The sequence below is a fragment of the Myodes glareolus genome, chromosome 23 (genome assembly GCF_982192425.1).
Source record: "Myodes glareolus chromosome 23, mMyoGla1.1, whole genome shotgun sequence".
NCBI lineage: Eukaryota > Metazoa > Chordata > Mammalia > Rodentia > Cricetidae > Myodes > Myodes glareolus.
Window position 1 is genome coordinate 46107707 of NC_142048.1, and position 21944 is coordinate 46129650.

The following is a 21944-nucleotide window of genomic DNA, read 5'->3' on the forward strand; positions in this document are numbered from 1 at the left end:
GGCAGATCTCTGTGAGTTCAAGGCCAGTCTACAAAGAGAGTTCCGGGACAGCCAGGACTGTTACACAGAGAAACCTTGTGTAAAACAAACACACAGAAAAGAAATGTGTTCTAAGACTTCCCATTGAGGAAAATGGGCTGTGTTCTTAGGTGCATATGAATGGATGAAGTTATATTCAGAATGCAAAGCTATGGTCAGTGTTTTCCTAGAAGCTTATTAGTAATAGGAAGCTTGACTTTCCCATCTGCTGTCTTCTGTGCTGTGTTTCTCTTTGTCATCCTCCACTTCTCCGCCTCAGTTTACCTGTTCGTGTTAGGGTGTGATTAACCAGCAGCCTCAGTGCCTCCTGCCAGCCCAGGTCATTGTCTTATTCAAAGAACACTAAGATTGGCCCATGCCCAGTCTAATTTTAGCAAGGTGGTTCTATTACTGTCTCACTGTTTCTCCACATTCTGGAAGTACCCCGCAGGCTTCCTTCCTCCTGTCTAGGGGTAGCCTGGTAACTTTTGCCATTCTTCAAAGGTAGTAAGTGGTTTTTTTTGCTTTCAGGGGGAGATTCCCCCTTCTTGGTTGTGTGTTCTGTTATGGGTTGTCAGAAACTTTTCTTAGTTTCTTTGAGAATACAAGTCATCCTTGAAGTGAAGAAAAACAGCGTTGTGGTATGTATAGTACCTAGTACGACTTTTCCATCGTAAAAACCAAGTGCATCTGTGTTTTTCTTCCTGATTAGTTCTGTGATTTCCACAATTTGTGTGAATCGGCTGCTACCAATCATTTGCACTTTTCTTGGAATATCAGTTTGATTTGAAAGGAAAATATAAGTGACATCTTCTAAAAATCGTCCTCCACTATCTCGTTTTGATTGTTGTAAATTCATAAAATTAAACCTTAATTTTTCCAAAGGAAGATTTGTACTTAATTATTGGAATAAAAATGATTTCATAAAATTTTAGGTCATGAATGAGTAGAATAAATATTCCTAATTAATTGTACTTTGCTATCGATATAGTAAATTATGCATGATGACATTTATTATTTAAGCATATCCCATGTTTTCACTGACTACTTTTGTTTCTGTTTTAATGTTACAGGGAATGACTCTGCATAAAAAGGCGGCTGAAGATAGACTAGCTAGCACAGGTTCAGGGCAGTCATTTCTAGCAAGGCAAAGACAAGCAACCAACACAAGAAGATCCTATCCAGGCCATGTCCAGCCAGCCACAGCAAGGTAGAGAGGTCTCGCCATTAGGGATTTTTAAAAGGCATACTTCTGTTACATATAACAACATTTCAGGAAATCCAGCCGACTTCGTTTATTCTTTCCTGTGTTGATATTTAGTGTTTCTCACTTGAGGATCTCTCTTGCATCTTTTAGTTTCTTTGTCCTTTATGGTCTTTTCAGTTTCTTTTAATGTGCCAAAAATTTGTAAATGTACAATTAAAAACGTTGTATAATAGTGTAATACTTTTCTTTGTATGAAAATGTCTTCTTCCCCATTTGTGTGGGCTTTGTAAAGAATCAGATTTTCTGCCAATAATTGATACACAATTTATATTCTTTATCGTGCCTACTGTGTTACCATACTTTATAAGAATGTCTTTGTTTAAAGGGAATTAATCTTTTTATGGTGTATTAATCTGTGTTTTCAATTGTTTTCCAAATGCACTTCAGATAACTTCAATATTTACTGTACTATCTAGAGTGGTGTCGAGTGCACTTGTGCAAAGGCAGATACATTGGCAGATCGTATGGCACCTGGCAGGGTCGCTTGGAGGGAAGAAAGAATTTTTCATGTTATTTTACTAGAAATTAAACTTATTCTGAGATTTGGAGTTCATTTTCAGAACATAATTATGTGAAATGTCACTATTTCCTGCTGTCATGTTTGCTGGCAGAAGTGGAATTGGTGAAGATGTTTGGGTAGACATTACAGAGGATAAAAAAAATTGGCAGGCTTTTTTTTCTTCCTTTGAAATATCTTAGTAGTTAAGAATCAGATTCTAGCCACACACTTTTAATTGCTCTCCACATGTAAAAGATTTATTTTTCATATAGGTAGCCTTACCTTTGGGGCAGTTCTTTGACTTATGCCTTATACGTTTTATATATTCTGTAAGCCTTCCCTTTTCTCAGTTAATCTTGATAGCTAACATCTTAATACCATTCATTAAGATCAGTACATGCCTTTTGTGTGTAATATTATGATAGATCTCTTTACAGTGTTTCCTAACTCTACCTATGAGTCCAAGAGTTGGTAACTGGAGAGATTTTTTGGGTATTTGGTTGTTGAAATTGCTTACATTGTATGCCACATTTATTTACATAGATGAATGCCTGCTAAGCAGTCACTGTGAAGCACTTTGTCTATATAAGGTATCATATCATTTTAAACTGTCATTTATTTGAAAATGATATACCTTTTGTCTTTCTCCATATTGATTTATGTATTTGATTCCAGGTAATATTTAAGGTTTCTTCCAGCCTTTTTCTTGTTCCAAACCACATTTTTTCAAAAGAAAAAAGAAATCTGGAATTTGGTCAAAGGGTTATTTTGTTTGTTTTTAGGTAAGTCATCTAGTGGAAGATGTTATTTTATGTACTTGCTGTTCGAAGTGCTGGTGTTACTTAGTTATGTATAAAAGACAAATAACTTTAATTCCAGTTTAATGCGATTAAGACTTTTCAGAAACTATATGCAAGTGCTTCATTTTAACTCCCTCTTCTTTTATAAGAAAATTGACCTAGAAATTGTCCTGCATGTCATGCTTTGTTTTTGTCAGACAGAGTCTTTGTGTAACCCAGGCTGTCGTGAACACATGATCCTCTGGATTATAGATGTGAACCCCCATACTCCTGAGAACCATTCTAGAGGAAAGGTATTAGAACATAGAGAAATGGCACTATGCACCGTGAGCATTTCTTTGAAAGATATTCACTGCAGTGTCTGAGCACAGTAGGAGGCATCTGCCTAGGCAGACCATAAAGCAGCGAGACTTGGAAATGTGGAGAGAGCTGTGTGAGGACAGTCACTGTGGGGTGCAGGGCAAACAGACCTCATCTTTTAGGTCTGGTTTTGTTTATTTCAAGACAATCTAGCTGTATTATCCAGACTTGCCTCATCCTTTGACTGAAAGCCATCCTCCTGCCTGTGCCTTCCAAGAGGCTGAAATTAAGGTATATGCTGTCATGCCTACATGATATGTCAAGTTTGAAAAATAAAAGATTAAAATCGGGGCCAGCAAAATGGCTCAGCTAGAAAAATACTTGCCGCCAAGCCTGACGACCTCAGCTCGTGAGATTCCTGGGGTCCAGGTGATGAGGGAACAAGCTGCTCCCAAGGATTGTCCTCTGACCTCCAGACTCACACAGTTTTAGGTACATACACATAAATATGTTTTAAAAGATTAAAACTAGTTTAAAATACTCTTACTTCATCTTTAGTTCACAGAATATCTAAAACTCAAGCATTTTTAAAGGAACAAATTAGTCTATGATTCCCTACTTTTACTTAATAAAATACTGCTTTTTGAGAAGTTATGCTTGTAGAACAAAGAGGATGTGAAAGCAGGAGACTCTGGAAGCTGCTTTTCAGCTAGATTTACCTGTGAGGTAAAAACATCTCAACATTTGATTTTCTGTTTACCTGCTCTCTCTGTGTGCCCACCCACCTACCCAGATATTTTCTCTAGATGTTTTGGAAATGCCTCAAGCTTTCAGAAGGAAATTTAGCTTCTGATTTTTGTCAGCATCTGCTGTGTGCTAATTTCAGTGTTTATAACCTTCACTTTGTTTGTTGTCTGTATCTTTGTTTGGTGGATTTCACTCAGTAAATGGAAGAAATATCGTGTGATATTTCAGAATAAAATAAAGTATACTTTCATAAGAAACAGCATCCGAACATATACTTTAGGCATCATAAAGCCAAGAATAAACCTAAGTAAAGCAGTGGCAGCTTTGCCATTGTGTGGTGTAGGTCAGAACTTAGGGGATTACAGTTTCTCCGTCAGTGATCAGGAATGTTGCAGGTGCTCTGATGGTGATGTGCGGTCTCCCTAGAAGTGAAGAGGTCAGTGATGCTGGGCTGTGTCTCCACAGGCTTCTTTCGTGGTACTTCCCTGAAGCCTCCTAGCTTGTTCCCTGAGGCCTCCTAGCTTGTCCTGGCAATACGAGAGAATGAGGACAGTGGTTCAGTGTCCTTGTATCAGGTTGAGGGAAGCTGTCGCCAGCATCCGAGTTCTTGTAACAAGCTTATTTTCTGTGCCATCTATCCAGGGTTTAAAAAAAAAAAAACCAAAACAAAACTACTAAAAAAATGACCATGTATGTCCCACATTATACATTTAAGATTAGAACAGGAAAACAGACCAGTAAATATAATTTAGTTTCTTCCATCAGAAATGAAAATAACAAATATAGTTGCACATATTTTTATTTAATTTTAAAAACTGGAGCTGGAAAGTTGGCTCAGCATTTAAGGGCATTTATGGTTCTTCCCAAGAACACAGGTTCAGTTCCCAGAACTGAAATGGAAGGTCATAATAACCAACCTTCTGTAACTGCAGTTCCAAGGACTCTTATCCCCTCTTCTGACCTCCACAGTCACCAGGCACATGCATGTGTACATGCATGCAGGCAGGCAAACACTCAAACACATAAAACAAATCTATAAAAAGAAAATTTAAACTAGGTCATAGTTTTCTTTTGTCTGATTACCTAACAACAAAAATAAATTCTTAAATAATTGATTCATATTCAAACTTAATCCAGATTGAACTATTTCTGTCATCTTGGTAAAATTAGCTTAATGTGATGATTAAGTTATATGGATGATATTGTCCAATTTTTTTGAAGTTGTTTGGTTAATGTAATTTGATCCCAGTTACAAAATCAAGGTAAATGGTTCTATTATTTTGTTTTTCGAGACAGGGTTTCTCTATGTAGCCTGGGCTGTCCTAGAATTTACTCTGTAGACCAGGCTGGCCTCGAACTCAAGAGATCCACATACCTCTGCCTCCTGAGTGCTAAGATTAAAGGTGTGTGCCACCACTGCATGACAAGCCAAGCTAAATGTTATTTGTCAGAACTGCCGGTCTAATTTCATTAATTGTTACTGATCCAGATAGAGATTAATTCTAAAATAAGTTAGGTCTTAGTGGAAAGAAAGATGCAGTCAATGAGCAGTCTTATTCATCTTTTCAATAGCAGTTCTCCTAGTCTTGTTAGTAAAAGGGAAAGGCTTTTGAGGGCTAGGATGTGCTTAGTTGGTGTAGTACTGGGTTTAGTCCCTAGCATCTTAGAAGATGGTTGTACACCTGTAGAGAGTTTGAGGCCAGTTTGAGTCACATGAGAGTCTACCTTCAAAAGGAAAAAAATGTATATAGTTTCGTAAAATCTATTGCTCCCATATAAGCATTGATCTATTGTACTAACAATAACCATATTTTAAGCTTTGAAATAATTCATTATGAGTTATCATTAGTCAAAAACATAAAACTTAAAATATCTTCTTTACTCTCCAAATTTAATTTTCATTTGTTCAGATCTCTTAGTACACAAATGTTGTAGTTATGTCCAGTTGGGAAATGTTGTGCCTGAACATCCACAGTCCCTATCTCAAAGAAATCTAGCTAATTTCCATTCGCTCGAGTTAAGAACATAATTCGGCCCCACAGTGAGAGGGACATATGTAGTATGTTTTCTACTAAGGTGGAATCACATGAGTACCACATGTCTTCAGTTTTCTGTTCATTAAACCATGGAAGAATAATTGAACCTTGGTTTTTTTTAGATTAATATTTGTAGTTGGGGGAGGGTGACTTGGGAAGGATGTGTGCAAGAGCCCGTGGAGGCCGAGCTAGAGGTGGGTGTCAGCTGCCCTGTGTGGAACTTGGGTTCTCTGCTAGAGTAGCCAGCTTTCCTCTCCAGCCCTTTAGATAGCCATCAACCTGATTCAGCTTTGTATTTAACAATGAAACATATGTGATATCCCAGAACATGGGAACCTGAGGCTGAAAAAAATCTAAGTTGGAAGCTATTCTGGGCTATACAATGCGACCTTGTTTCAAAAAACAAAGCAAGTGTATGCCAAACAAAGTAGAATGGGAAGCCAGGCCTGTTACCTAGCATACTCGAGACTGTACGTTCAGGCCCTAGGATGGGTGGATGAAGGAATGAATACATGAATGCATAAATAAAGTGGGATATCTGAATCTATAAAAATTATTTTATCGTGTTTTGTTTTCCTTTTCATAACTTAAGGGGTTTCTGTCCAATAAAATTAACTTCGTTAACTACAGTGCTGTCAGAATTAAAAGTGATCCAACCCTTTTTTTTTGTTTATTTGTTTTTTGAGACAGTGTCTTTCTCCATAGCACTGTTCTGTCCTGGAACCCTGGAACTCACTCTTGTAGACCAGGCTATCCTTGAACTCACAGAGATCTGCACAAAGAATCCCTGTCTTAAAAAAAAAAAAGGAAAAAGACAACTTTTCATCAGTCTGATTTATGTTACCATTTTGAGTAAAAAAATAAATAAAAAACCCCTAAGTTCTCTATTTAATGTTTTAAAATATGAATATGGGTGGATTTTTTCCAGTTACACTAAAGTAATAGAACAGGGACATTGGTTTGAGAAGTAAGAGCCCTGAACCTAATTATGGCTTGTCTATCAAGTTTGAAAACTGGGGGGGGGTCCGTAAATGCATATGCTTATATGTGTATATAAATTTAAATATGTATATGTGTATATTTCTCCCTCCGTGTGTGTGTATATATACACATATTTAAAACTAGACATAGCAAGATTTGCTTTACATGTCTCTTTTCAGTATTTTTCTGTTATAATTTTAGTAAGTCTGAATGTAGTATGTAAGTGAAGATAGAAATTGAAAAAGCAACATGGCGATTAAGACAAACAAACCCATTGTAAAGAGTAGAGTGAGTATTGGTGTACGAAGGAGCCTAACTAAAAAATATTTCGGCCGAGCGACATACTCAGTATCTTATTCAATGTTATAGTCAACAAATACTCTGTCATTATTACACATTTATCTGGTAAAAGAGTAGGCCAAAACTAATTTCTGATTGTCTTTTGATGAGTATTAACTAAGCATATAATCTGTATGTTAGTTGGAGGGAAAGCATTTCTTTTTATAATTATTAAGAAGTTATTACTAAGTCTGACACATGAATTTAGGATGTTAAACTTTGATGAGATGAGAAGAAAATTATGATGGCTAAAAATGATCACCAGCTTCCCAACAGGTATCTGTATCATACATTATATAGTTTACAAACCATTATCTTAATGTCCCCCTTAATTATAATTGTACCGCCACAGAATGTCTGTATGAAGACAAAAGTGAAATTTTAAAACCATTTCTTTATGTATGTATGTGTGTATGTATGTATGTACGCCTTTACGTATCTGAGGCTTTACCACAGGCTCACAGGCAGGTGTTCAGGTCTGAAGATGAAATTGTAGGTGCCCATTATCTCAAACATCTCACCTATAGGGCTATTAAAACCTCAATTGTATCTACTTAGAACTTAATTAAATGTTCTGAGAACAAGCGAGCAAGTAAAAGACAACCCTAATACATGCTGAGGACATTGAGCACACGGATGTGATGTCTGCTCAGACTGTCACATAAGAGAACACTGAACTGACAGTGGTGAGCTCAGCACTGTGTTGTCAAAGCAGTGGAGAGAACCTAGTTCCCTTCTTGTACTTGGGAACCTGTAGACAGTGATCACTGTATCTTCTGTCTGTAGTCTGTTCTACTAGAGACAGGCATCTTAATGTTATCTCCCCTCCTCATCAGTCTAGCTTGTTTATACCCCACTACAAAATTTCCAGCATTTTACTGATATTAAATAATTCTTCCTTTCCTCTTCTGCTGCACTTGAGCATCTCCTGTTGACATCAGTGTTGTGAATCAAAATCTGGAAATAGCTTATTCCTAGCTTGGACACCAACACTGTGAAGCTGGCTTTTGGTTTTTGTGCTGGGAATTGAGCTTAGGGCCTCATGCACTCCAGGGCAAGTGTTCTGCCATTGAACTCCATGCCCAGTAAATCAAGACCTCTTGAATACAAACATGTTTGAAACTGCATTCTTATTAATAAAATTAAACACTTTCCTGTTTAACGAGATTGCCTTTCCCTTTGAGGGGTTGTCTCTTAAATACCTGTAGATTGCCTTTCCCTTTGAGGGGTTGTCTCTTAAAATAAAAACCCTGTAGATTGCTCCTAGCTTTTCCCACCATTGCAAATACCCAAAAAGAGAAGGACGTGCTCTCTAGCACACTCCCTCCCTCCCTCTTCCCTGCCTCACTCTCTTTGGAAACTGAGAAGTCAGAGGCAAGTGGGGAAAGATGATTTTTAGAAAAGGAATGCTGGATGCTACAGTAATATTAATTGTACTGTGAGATTTTTTTTTTAATCTTTTCTTTTCCTTTTTTTTTTCTTAAATTTGCCTTGCAAAGGTTTCTTCTTGTGCTGGTGAATTTTTAGCACCCGGAACTCTCCCACCTGCAACATGAATTTAGTAATCATGTTAGAGACCAAAAGTACTGAGGCTTGTTGACTGCTAACCCTGATTACTGCCAGAGAATTGGCTTAATAAAAGTGTATGCTTTTTTGGTTTTGCCTTGTTTTAAAGGATATACATGTTTTAATAGTGTAAAAAGTTTGTGCATTTAGGCCAGGGAACCTAGTTCCAGTAGCAGAACATGTGACTAGACTACACAAGACCCTGCCTGGCTTCAGTTCAGAGTTAGTCAGTCTGTGTCTTTTGCTGTCTGTCTGTCTGTCTGTCTGTCTGTCTGTCTGTCTGTCTCTCTCTCTCTCTCTCTCTCACACACACACACACACACACATACACACACACATACACACACAGTGATGGACAGATGCACAATGTTGCTTTAGAAGTTTCTACTGATGACTTTGCTTGCTTAAGTCAATTACTTAGAAGAAAGCAACACTGAAATAGAGAAGTCTGCATTCAACTTTAAGGAAATAAGTACCTTTTTTTTTCCTTTCCCAAGTAAAAATATCAGAAAGCCAGGATAGTATCACACACCCATAATCCCAACACCAGGCTAAGACAGCAGGACCACAAGTTTTACGTCAGATGAGGCAACATAGAAAATTCAAAGCCAGTCTGTCTAAAAAAAAAGAAAGATTTCATGAGTACAAAAAATATACAGTGTTTTAAATATATTCTATGTAAGTGTTTAGTGAGTGAATTTCCAAGTGTCCTAACAGCTCCTAGCTTCTTGTAATGTACATAAGAGTAGATTATAGACCAAGTCAGTACCACCTGCCATGTGTGGCAGTTTTAACTTGAAGGTAACTTACACCTGTGATTCTAGCACGGGAAAGGCTGGGATAAGAGGACTTTCCACAAGGGTCAGACCATCCATGGCTACACGGTGAGATTCTGCCGGGTGTTTCAGCTCTCCAGTACTCACATGTGCAGTGGACAGCACAGGTGTAGAAAATGCAGAAAACCGCCAAAAAATAGAGGCAGTCAGCTTACAAGTCAGCTGGGGAACAGTGGCTAAAGGGTTTCACAGGTGAAAAGTGTTTCTTTCTTAGAAACGTTTTGTGTCATCATTTTTGTCCTTGGAAAAATCAAGGCCCTGTATTGTGAGCTTTTAATGTACTCTTCCCGACGCAATTGTCAGTGCTTTGTCAGCTGATACAGTTAAAGCATTTTACAAATCATTTAATATCTTCAGGCATTTCTCCCTTTGATACTTTTTACATTGATTATATTATCATCAAGCAGAAACTGATAATAAATTGCTTAACTATTATCAAACAAAATTAGTAAACATCATAGCCTTATATTATTTAAATCTATTTATATCTCAGTATCTCATGAAAGTCACCTTTTGTTTCTACCTTGTAGCTTTAAAGTCATGTTTGACTGTCTTCCACTTCAAAGATAGAGTTAGGACCAAAGAATTTGGTTTTCTTCAAATGGTTCCCTGCTCTTAATTTGCTTGGAAGATGAATGCAACCAATTTTTTCTTTATGAAGCAAACATTTGCTTTTACAGAATGTGACTAGGTGGTGAGAACGTTGGAGATATGTACTGGTTTTCTATTATACTAAAGTACTTAATCTAACTTAAAGGGTTATGCCGGTTTATCTGAAATTTTCGAATCAAACTAAGGGACTTCTTTTAAATGTATGTGTCTGTGTTGGTTTGTTGTTACCATTTTTGTTTTCTGAAGTTAGTGATAATGGAGCTCCAACCTAAGACCTTGCAACTGAGATTTGAGACAGGTTCTCTCTTTTTAGCCTTGGCTGGCCTGGAACTCATGGAGATCCACCTGCCTCACCTCCTGAGTGCTGGGATTAAAGGTGTGTGCTCCACCACCCCTGACATCAGTTGCAATTCTTGTGAGTCAGACTCGCACTTAGTGACACCTTTCCTAAGAGGTCACGGTGCTCTTCTTGTGTTTTAAAACTTTGATAATCAGGCAACAGAATCACAACTGTATTTCCAATTTCTAAGCAAGTTATGAAATTATTACTGTGATGCGAGTACAGATGAGCACATATGTATGTGTTTGTTTTGTTGTGTTCAACAAAGACTCAAGGGTTAAGGATAATTTTCAGTATGCTCTAAATAAGTAACAGTTTAGTGCAAATATAGGAAATGACCGCACACGGATGCTGAGCAGTGATCTGGCACCTCGTTTTCATAACTACCTACTTTTTAAAATAGCTTTAGTTACTTACAATTCAAAACCACTAAAATACTATCATCCCTAATTTTGGCATTTAGAGATTCTGTAATTCGTAATACTTTGTACTCTGAAAAATAATTTCCAGATTTGTTGCAGTTCTCGTTGAGAGTTACTTACCATTTATAACACACATCTTTTACTATTTTATTATGTCATGGGTAGCAAAATTCAAACATGCTTAATAATTTGCCTTATTTAGACTAAGAAATTCAAAATACCAGAAATATAAAGATAGGGAGATATTTGTTTCCCTATGTTTTTTTTTCCCTTTTTCAGATGAGCTGGAAAACACCTAAGTATATTGAGGCTGACTGCCCCTTACGTTGTTGCCAGCTTCATGTTTGACACTGGGTATTTCCCACCTTGCATCCTAGCCATTCTGAAGGTATTAGTTATCTTCCCACTCTGGAAGACTGTTGAATTTGTAGTAGTTTTATTCTTTGTAACATAATCCAAAAATGATGTCACTTTGAGCTCTGCATTTCTCACTTCAAGTCATTTCTAACGTTATATTACGGTGTTCAAGCATTTTTTCCTCCTGTTTACCCAGTTTGCCAGTTGCGTGCTTTGTCTTACAACTGGCACGTTTCCCCACTGTTGTGCCACAGTAAATGACTTTTTAGAGCTGTCTTCTCCAGTTAGAAATCCTAACTAAAGTCACAACAACAAAGTTCTGAGAAACCATCAAAAGGAAGGGTTTTTAATCTTACATTTCCTTTTGGTTCATTTTGATTTTATGACTGCCAACTTGTTATATATGAGTGTTTATATATGCATATAATATATGTATATGAAAAAGTTAAGATTTGGTCAAACTATATTTTCCCATTCAAGTACAAAAAAAATGTTTTCAAGGCTGCAAAAAGTGTACAGTTGTTAAACAAGTTGTAAATAAAGACTTGTATAAAAATCCAGCTCAGATCTTGTTTTTTCTGCTCTGTTACAGACATTTAACAGTTGTCTGATTTTTACACTTGATTGTGCACTTGGTGTTGTTAGGGGGCAGATGGACCTTAACAGTCTTGGAAGCCATTGAGGATGGGCACTCCCTCACAATCAGCCTTAACCCACCTTCATTTCCAGGCACCACTGAAGCAAAGGGAAGCACCCAATTAACACTTTTCTTAAGATTTTATGTGAAAGGAAAAGAGGAGGTATCAGGGCTTTAGGGAAAACTATTCCTTCTACTCAAAAGAATGGGAGCTGCCTTCTGCCCCTACCCTAAAATTGTGATAACCCTCCCCCCACACACACACACTTAAGTGTTAATCCAAGCCAGGCATGGTAGCACATAATTAATCTCAGCACTCTGAGGCAGAAACAGGCAGATCTCTGTGATTTTGAGACCAGCATGGTCTGCAGAGAGTTCTGGGACAACCAGAGCTACATAATTCAAGTGGGCTCATCAATCAGTATGTTAAAGCAATTGAAATTACCTGGCGCAAGTGAGAAAGAAACACGGAACACACAACAAACTCGCTTAGGAGTTTATTAGAGGGGGTGTGTACATACCTGGAAAGTCGGTGTGCAGGGAGAGAGACAAAGATGGCACATCCAGCTTTTAAAAGCTGCCTAGCACATGCGCACAGGGGGTTGATGTGACCATGTCATATGCAGATGATGGGGCTCACGCATGTGCACAAGGGCTTATCTGAGTCATTCGTGGATGGCTCGTGAGATGAGCAGGGGCCTTTCAACATTCCCAGGGGTCATTAGGCACTTCTGCCTGAGGGCTTGTCTGCACCTGCATGACCCCTCGGCCCTGGAAGAATCAGCCTTATGTGGCTGCAATCTTTACAGCAATGGAAAGACAACGTTTCCTTAATGAAATGGTATAAATTTCACCCCAGAAGACTGTCCCTCTACAGCCTTCTTACATTTTCTTACAGATCTTCACGCTAGGTCTTCTACCTTTTCTGTTCAAACTCAGTTTTCCTTTTCCTCTGTCTTTCTCCAGATACTGGCCAAGGTCCCCAGTACACTTGCCCTGACACTAAACACTATCACTTTCTCAGAAGACTCCTTTCAGCCCCACCCCTGTGTCCGATTGCCGATGTCCACTGCTGAGCCTGCTTGTCTTTTGGACCCAGCCCAGGAGGCATGACCTCCTTCCTCTCAGCCATCCCCTTTCTCCCAGAAGCTGCTTAGATTTACAGCTTGCCTGCCCTGTTGTTTCTCTCTCACACTTGCAAAATGCTCTCCAGCTTTCTGAATCTTAAAATTCTTTTACCAACAAAACTAAGAAATCACAAAAGGGAACATGTGTTTCCTAGAAAAGCTTAACTTGGGCTGTGTCAAAAGGTTGGAGAGGAAGTACTAGTGAGATGCCTTAGTGGTTAAGAGTTTAATTCCCAGCTACCACATGGTGGCTCATAACCATCTGTAATGGAATCTCATGTCCTCTTCTGGCATGCAGATGTACATGCAGACAGAGTACTCATACCTAAAAAATTAACTTTAAAAAGTGCGGATGAGAGCCGGGCGGTGGTGGCGCACGCCTTTAATCCCAGCACTCGGGAGGCAGAGGCGGGCGGATCTTTGTGAGTTTGAGGCCAGCCTGGTCTACAAGAGCTAGTTCCAGGACAGGCACCAAAGCTACAGAGAAACCCTGTCTCGAAAAACCAAAAAAAAAAAAAAAAAAAAAAAAAAAAAAAGTGCGGATGAGGGAGCTGGAGAAGTGGTCCAGCGGTGAAGAGCATGGAGTGCTCTCGCAGAGGACATGAGTTTGGTTCCCATCACCCATGTCAGGCAGGTAATAACATAACCACTTACAACTCTACCAACTAGGGAACCCCACACCTGTGGCCTCTGCTGACACCTGCACATATGCACAACCTACACATGTACTCAATTAAAATTAAAAAAAAACTTTTTTAAAAAATGCAGATAAGACATATAGAGCACAGTGTAGGAGACAGAGCTTATTACAGAGGGATAGGATAGCAGTGACCAAAGGCACTACTACAGAGAACACCCTAGAGAGCGTTGATGATGGCAAAGAAATAGACAGTTGTGCAAACCTACATAGTAGGTGTGTGGTAGTTTCTGAGCTCTGTAATGGCTTCTCATGTACATTAACTCTCAAGGGAAGGGATATATCCATGTATCTGGGCCGTTTAGATTACTGAGTCTCAATGCAGGACTGGAGACAGAACTCAGATTTTATTCATTTAGCCAAAAATAACAGTTCTGGGGCAATACGTGAGTCAATAAAATGCTTGCCAGACAATCATGAAGTTTTGAATTTTGAAAGCCCAGTGTGGTGATGTACTTATAATGCCAGTTCTGAGGTGGTAGAGACAACTCACGCCAGCCTCATCAGTGGGTTCCAAAACAATGGGACACCTTTTCAGAAAACAAGATGAATGGCTCCTGAGCAAGAGCCGAAGTTACCCTCGGTCCTACACACCCCTGCTCACACGTGTGAGAAGAAAGTCATGTAACAGAGTAGGTTAAATGTCAAAAGTCTGTAAAAGCAGGGCTGTTTACCAGGAAAACACCCTTCACACAGGCCTCAAGGCAGGCAGCCTCTCTCCCTTTTATATGGCATCTTAAATCAAGGAGGGGTGTCTGTGTCACATGGGATTTCCAGTCCTAAGGAGGGTGGAATTGTGATATTTCCCCTTTCCTTGAAATATGGTATGAAGGCACTGGAGGGAACCTGATTTGGGGGGGGTGGGGGTGGGAGTTGCCCATCCTCAATAAACTTCAAGCCTATTAATGTCTAAGTAGCTATATAATTCTGCCAGTCATTTCCAGTAAATCAATATCCTTTGTTTTCCCACTGTGATAATTTGTGATTTAACCTGTTGTGGTGTGTGTGAACCAATATCATACTGTCTGCAGTTAATAAACCTTTAATGAACCACTCACCTGAAGAATGGCCTGTCTTGGTGTCTCTCTTTCTCGAGTCCTGCCCTCTCTTGATCCTTGTTCATAGTTAATTTATATGATATTTTTAATTGTTCCTTATTTTACTGTGTGTGTGTGTGTGTATGTGTGTGTGTGTGTGTGTGTGTGTGTGAAGGCATCTGCAGAGTCCAGAAGGCTCCCACAGAGCTGGAGTTAGAAGAGATTATGAGCTGCCAAATAGGATTTAGGAACCAAAATCAGGTCCTCTGTAAAGGCAAGTACATGGTTTTAACCACTGAGGTATATATCCAACTCCTGGCCAGAATTCTTTTTTTTTTCTTTTTTTTTTTAAGTAAATTTTATTAAATTATAAAAGTTTCCATTTCCGCCCCCCCCCCCCAACACCCTCCCACTCCCCCCACTCCCCCTCCTCCTCCCTCTTCGTCCCCCAGGGCAGTCAGGGTTTCCTGCCCTGTGGGAAGTTCTAGTTCCTTCCCCCTCCCTCCAGGTCCAGGAAGGTGAGTGTCCAAACAGACTGGATCCCCAAAATCCAGTATATGTAGAGGAAACAGGTCCCAGTGTCATAGTCAATGGCTTTTCAGAAAGACTTCGGGCCAGCCACAGTCAGAGAATCCGGCCAAATTCCAAGAATCTGGTTAGATCACGTCCTCGTTCAGTCCCAGTCCAACTGGCCTTGGTAAACTCTCATCAGATCCGTTCCCTTGTATCAGTGGGTGATAGCATCCCTCGCAGTACTGATTTCGTTTTTCATGTTCTTCCTCCTTCTGTTCCTCATTTGGACCTCGGGGGGCTCAGTCCGGTGATCCAATGTGGGTCTCCGACTGTACTGGCCAGAATTCTTAAAAGTAAAAATTAAACGTGACTTTTCGTCTTGGAATTAACAATGAGGCAGAATTGAAAGATAGGGGAAATTATGGGGACATGGGGAGGGAAAAGAGCCTTTCATGCTGAAGTCTTGTTTAAATCTTGACGGTTGTGAGTCAAGAGTCACATGTGTAGCACTAATTCCAATTGTTCTTAATAAAAACAAAAACACAGAGTCAGATATTTGGGGGCGAAAGCTGAGAGATCAGACAAGCAGTACAGCCAGCCACTAGAGAGACCTTTTGCCTCTACCAGTGCTCAGACCAAAAGGGCGATCCTGTCCTCAGACTGCCTCCTCTTGACTAATCGCTTCAGACTGCATCTCCAGACTGCATCCTCGGACTGCAACTGTTTCCACCAAACCTCAGATTGCATCTCCAGACTACAACTTCAGACTGCAATGAGCTCCTGTCTCCTCCCACCTTATATTCCTCCCCCTTCCCAGCCATATCACTCCTGTCTCCACCTCCTTAGTGCTGGGATTAAAGGCAGGTGATCCCAACTGCTGGGATCACCTTTGTGTGAGCTCTGTTTCTCTTTTAGACAGATTCAATCTTGTGTAGCCTAGGGTGGCCTTGAACTAACAGAGAACCCTCTGCCTCTGTCTCCAGAGTCCTGAGATTAAAGGTGTATGCCACCACTGCCTGGCCTCTAGTGGCTTAGCTCTGCATTCTAATCTTCAGGTAAGCTTTATTTGTTAAAACACAAACAAAAAAAAAATCACTACAAATGAGGGCTGAAGAGAGGGCTCCATAGTTAAGAGCACTAGTTACTCTTGCAGAGAGCCTGGGTTTGTTTCCCAGTGCCCACATGGCAGCTCACAACCCTCTGTAACTCAAGTTCCAGGGCATGTATGTTATGCAAAAGTCATACACGCTGTCAAAATACCCATATACATAATAAAAATTCCAACACAAACAGCATTTGTGGTAAAAGTTGTTAACAAAAAGAAAACATTTTATATAGAGAGATTCCCAATAAGAATGTTAAAATGGCAACAAGGTGTGCATAGGACCTAAAATTGCTTTTCTCCTTTCACAACTATAAACCTGTAGTTTTTGAGGTTTCTAAGCAGAAACCCCATTTGCTGTATAAGGATATCTCTAAACTCCTATTGTAAGGAGAGTCAGGTTTATTCATCCTGGTCACCCAGCTAGTTTAGCCCCGAAATAACCACACAGAAACTGTATTAATTAAATCACTGTTTGGCCCATTAGCTCTAGCTTCTTATTGGCTAACTCTTATATTAATTTAACCCATTTCTGTGTATCGCCACATGGCAGTGGTTTACTGGGTAAAATTCCCAGCATCTGTCTCCGGCGGATCCATGGTGTTTCTCTGACTCCTTTTTTTTTTCCTCCAAGAATTCAGTACTGTCATCTCTGCCTACCTAAGTTCTGCCCTATCAGGCCAAGGCAGTTTCTTTATTTATTAACCAATACAAGCAACACACATAGGGGACTCCCACATCAAACTCCCTTGTGCAATTTCCTGATTTTAGCATATTGTAGTCCCTTCAAAGGCACCTTTGGAGCCACCCTCTAATCTCTCTTGTCTGGTGTGGGAGACAAGTGAGAGTCTGTCTATGTGTTGCTTTTTTGGTTAATGAATAAAGAAACTGTTTTGGACCTATAGGAAAGCAGAACTTAGCTAGGCAGGGGAAAACTAAACTGAATGTTGTTTCTACCAGAGATTTCTCAGGTGTTCTTCCTTGATCAAACCTGATTTTTCTTAACTCAGAATGAATCCACAGCCTCTCGTTTTCTGTGTAAAGAAAAGCAAAACCTCTTCTCCACAGTAATATACCTCTTGACATCAATTTTGAAGTCAAGGTATTTTCAAAATACCTATCTTGGATTAGTTCAGCAGCATTTATAAACAAATATCTTTTAGCAGCTATTGCTTCTTCCTCAGCAACCAACCTATGTATTTTAAAGGTGTCTTGATTCCAAAATTTGGGTCTAAGGACTTATTGCTTTGGAAAAGAGGTTCTACTTTTGTTTCCAAAGAGGAGAAGAACCTGTGGAATCCTTCCAGGCTAATATGGTCTGATGGGCCAACATCCCCCTGAATGGTCTCCATAAACACCCCAGAAAATTACTTTGCCCAACAAGAAGCAGGAAACAGTTTGGAGAAGACTTAAACCCATATTCCCAAATACTCCTTCTAAATGTTTTACATTTAAAGGGGATATGCTATAGAGATTTTCATTGGTATAGATCTTGGTTTATTGATACAAATTTAAGGTCAGTTCTGTTATATGAATAACTTAATCTGCTCTTGATTAAGGTATGGTGTTTTCACAGCTCATTTAAAATGCAATGTATAATTAAGAAATATAGGTCAATAGATAATCATCAATAATAGGCAAGCTTGTAGTCATGTTAGATTTTTCTAGATATACAGAGATGTATTTCAGATGGATAGGCATTTTTCAAACCTTTCAAAGACTACAGAATATAGCATTTAAAATGTTTTAAAAAGTTAGAACTTTTCATGACAATGAGACACTGTAACATGAGGGCCTGCTTGAAAAAAAGGGGGGGACAGTGGTGTGGGACAATTCTGTATTCTGTCAATTATGTTTTAAATAAACGCTGATTGTCCAGGAATGTAAGGCAGGAACTGAAGCAGAAGCATGGAAAATGCTGCTTACTGGCTTGTTCTCCAGACTCACAGTCCAGTGTCTTTTTCATACAGCCTAGAAACACCTGCCTGGGGATGGCACCATCCACAGTGAGCTAGACTTTCCCCTGTCAAACATTAATCAAGAAAATGCCTCACGGGAACTAGAGGGTTGGCTCAGCAATTTAGAGCATGTATTGTTCTTGTAGAGGATCCAGATTCAATTCCCTGAACCCACCTGGTGACTTACAAGTGGCTGTGACTCCAGTCCCAGGGAATTCAGTGTCCTCTTTTGACCTCTGTAGACATTAGGCACACACATGATGTAAATACATACATGTAGGCAAATCACACACACACACACACACACACACACACACCACCACACACACACACACACACACACACACCACACACACATATATAATAAACCTAAAAATTTTTTCTGCTGGGTGGTGGTGGCGCACGCCTTTAATCCTAGCACTGGGGAGGCAGAGACAGGCGGATCTCTGTGAATTCGAGGACAGCCTGGTCTACAAAGTGAGTTCCAGGACAGCCAGGACTGTTTCACAGAGAAACCCTGTATCGAAAAAAAAAAAAATTTCTAAAAGAAAATGCCTCATAGACTTGCCTACAGGCAAATCTAATGGAGACATTTTTTCAGTTGTAACACACACACACACACACCTCAAATCCTCACCATTATATCTGCCACTTCTTTCTCTACATTCACAGGATTGTATTGTGCGCTCTCTGTGAATCAAGGATAGCCTAAGTATATATTTCCCCCTCTTTTACACCTTGCTCAAACGGCCTCTTAGAAAACCTTCCTGACCATTCTACCCAAAAAAGACAGCAAGAAGCTACAAAGGGGGACCCAGCCAGCCTATCATCCTACAAAGTTGCTGCAGAAGGACGGAGAGCATGAGCAGAGATTCTCAGAAAGAACAGCTTCCACAGAACTTTCCTGAAGGCTGATCAGCTGATGAGAGTGTCAGTGATTGTGTGGAGTTTGGAATCCTGCAAGTCCAGAGCCAAGTCATCTTGGTCATCTTTATCCCTTTTAGTAGCCATGGCTCTACTTTGTACCTAATATCTCTGTGACCTAATATCTCTGTGACCTAATATCTCTGTGACCTAATATCTCTTAAAGGTTAAGACTTTAGAAATGTAAAATAGACACAAACCCCCTACAACCAAAGGCTAAAAATACCATCAGATAGCCTCTGAGGCCTACAGCAGAGGTTTCCCTACATTGCCTTAACCCGCCTACTTAATGTTTCCACCAATGTATTTTTTTAAGATTCATTTTCATTATTTTTAAATTATATATGAGGGCAGGTAAGCAGAACCTAGAAGGAGTTGGATCACTTGAAGCTGAAGTTAGAGGTGGTTGTCAGCCACTCAGCATAGGTGTTGGGACCAACCCCAGATCTGCTGGAGAGCATCAAATCTTTTTAACCACTGGGGCATCTGTTTACCACATCCACCAATGTACTTAGGAAGGGCATGGATCTATGACTATTTTTGTTCTGTTTCTATAATAGCTTCATTGAAACTTTTACCACTTTAGACCATGAAATTTAGGGTAACCAAAATTTGTGTCCCAGGGCCACGGGAACTCATTTTTTGTACAGTCTGCAGCACGCAACAGTTCTTGAGTTGGGAAAGGGGCTGGAGATTCACACACACACACACACACACACACACACACACACACACACACACACACACACACGTCATCCTTAAAACAGGAATGCCCCAAGAATGCAACCTTTATTGTGTTCCAGGGCAGCTTATATAGGGCCCTCCTTGACTAATGGCCACTCCCGTGCTCCCAGGACTTTTCAGCTACAAGCCCACCAGAAACCACTCCCCTGCCATCAGGAACTCCTGGGGGTCTCGTGCTCAGAGCAGCTGCAGGCACAGGAAAACAAGTTGTTGACTCCGGCAGGCAAGGGGTCACAGAAAACTGAGTCCCCAACAGCTCCTCGGTTTCTATGTAATTAGACCAAGGTTCTAATTAGTAATTAGTCCAGAGACTGGCATGGACACAGCACAACTATGATAGCAATAAATTGGAAAGTGCCCTGGCGAATATGTTCATTTCCACATGAATGATATAGTCACTGTACAAGATAGCCACAGCAGCCGTCTGGCTGATGGTAATTCCGGCTGCTGCGGAGGCCGCAGGGGTGACAACAGCGGCCACCACAGCCGCAGTGATAGTGAAGTCTTGGCAGGCACCAGCTGACTCACTGGGACAGGCACCAAGCACAGAACCCAAGCCACAGCAGCAGTTATCTTGTTCACCCAACAGCTGTTGGCCATAATTGATGGGCAGGAGAATCACCCATAGGACGCACAAGCTGTTCAGAATGAAAATGGGGCTTATTTCTCCTCTGGATCTCCGCACACCTGTTGGTCTCAGACATCCTCCAGCATCCCAACAGCTTCTCCAAGCTGCTCCCCGACCCCACAACCTTCAGCAAACAATCATTTCGGGAATTTGGGCATAGTTCTTTCCAAACTGCTTCCTTCCTGTGTTAGTTGGGTGAAGTATTTGGGGGGGAGGTGTTCACAGTGACCTTTTGGGGGCTCTTGATCCATCAAACCATATTAGTCTGGAATAATACTATAGGTTCTTCTGTGGAAACAAAAGCAGAACCCCTTTTCCAAAGCAAAAAATCCTCAGACCCATGTTTTGAAATCAAGATACCTTTCTTAGCAATCCCCAGAACCAAATGTCTCTCTCCAGTCAAAAAAGAAAATACAATAATATTCAAAATCCAGATTCTCTGTGAACATTCCATCTTTATGTGGCTTATTTTTATTATCTTTACTACCAGAGTGGACTTGAAAAAAAAAAACCCTCATCCTTTGATTCATCCTCGTCTTTTCTTTATTACTTTCCTGCTGGCCAGTCTTCAGGAAGGCGTCCTTCAGAGCATCTCTAGTTCCTGATCTCAGCGGTGCCTCCTGTGGCGCCTGCACCACCCAGAACTGCTATCAAGCAAGGGTCTGGGGAGTAAAAAGCACATAGAAACATACCTGTCTTTAATTCACCCTCACAATTCCTCCAGGGTGATCTCTCAGGGATCCCTAGTTCCCCATCTCACTGGGGGCCTACACCTGAGTATCGGGCAAGGGGCTGGAGATTGAAACACACACACACACACACACACACACACACACATATACACACACACACAGAGAGAGAGAGAGAGAGAGAGAGAGAGAGAGAGAGAGAGAGAGAGAGAAAGGGGGGCTCAGCCTTGAAACATGATGCCCCAAGAATGCCACTTTTATTGTGTTCCAGGGTAGCTTATAAGAGACAGTAAGAAAGGACTCAGGATGGAAGCTGAAGATCAGCTCGCCTCAGCTGATGGGGGAGTGGGGTGGGGGATTGGGCATGGCTTATCTCTTAAAGGGACAGGGCAAGCCATTACACTAGGGACACACAGGAAGCAGTCAATGAGAGAATACATCCCCCCCCACACACACACACTCCCAACCCCCTTCTTTTTAAATCTATCCTCAATGTCTAGAGTGAAGGCCTAATAATCCGAAAACCTCAGTTGGTCTAAGAAACTGAGGACAGGAAAGTTGATTTGACTAATAATACCCGTGGCTGAAACCTCTGCTTTGATCACATACCGATCTCTGTTGGGATCTACCACTTAGAGACCTGCAGGGTGTGTGGTGTGTGTGTGTGTGTGTGTGTGTGTGTGTGTGTGTGTGTGTGTGTGTACAGACCCGCAGATGGAATCTTCCATTCCTAAAGTTCCCTTTTCAGCTCTATAAAACCTCCAAGGC

At 40.4% G+C, this 21944-nt stretch overlaps 1 protein-coding gene across 1 annotated transcript in view; it reads left to right on the top strand.

Annotated features, from left to right (window-relative positions):
- The window catches only part of Hook3 (hook microtubule tethering protein 3), a 95577-nt gene extending 83897 nt beyond the window's left edge, over positions 1 to 11680 (top strand). The window contains exon 22 of the mRNA XM_048456475.3: positions 1092 to 11680. Within this exon, the coding sequence (XP_048312432.1) occupies positions 1092 to 1232 (141 nt within the window). The 3' untranslated portion in view covers positions 1233 to 11680. The remainder of the gene's footprint in view (positions 1 to 1091) is intronic.
- Positions 11681 to 21944: the final 10264 nt, after the last annotated feature.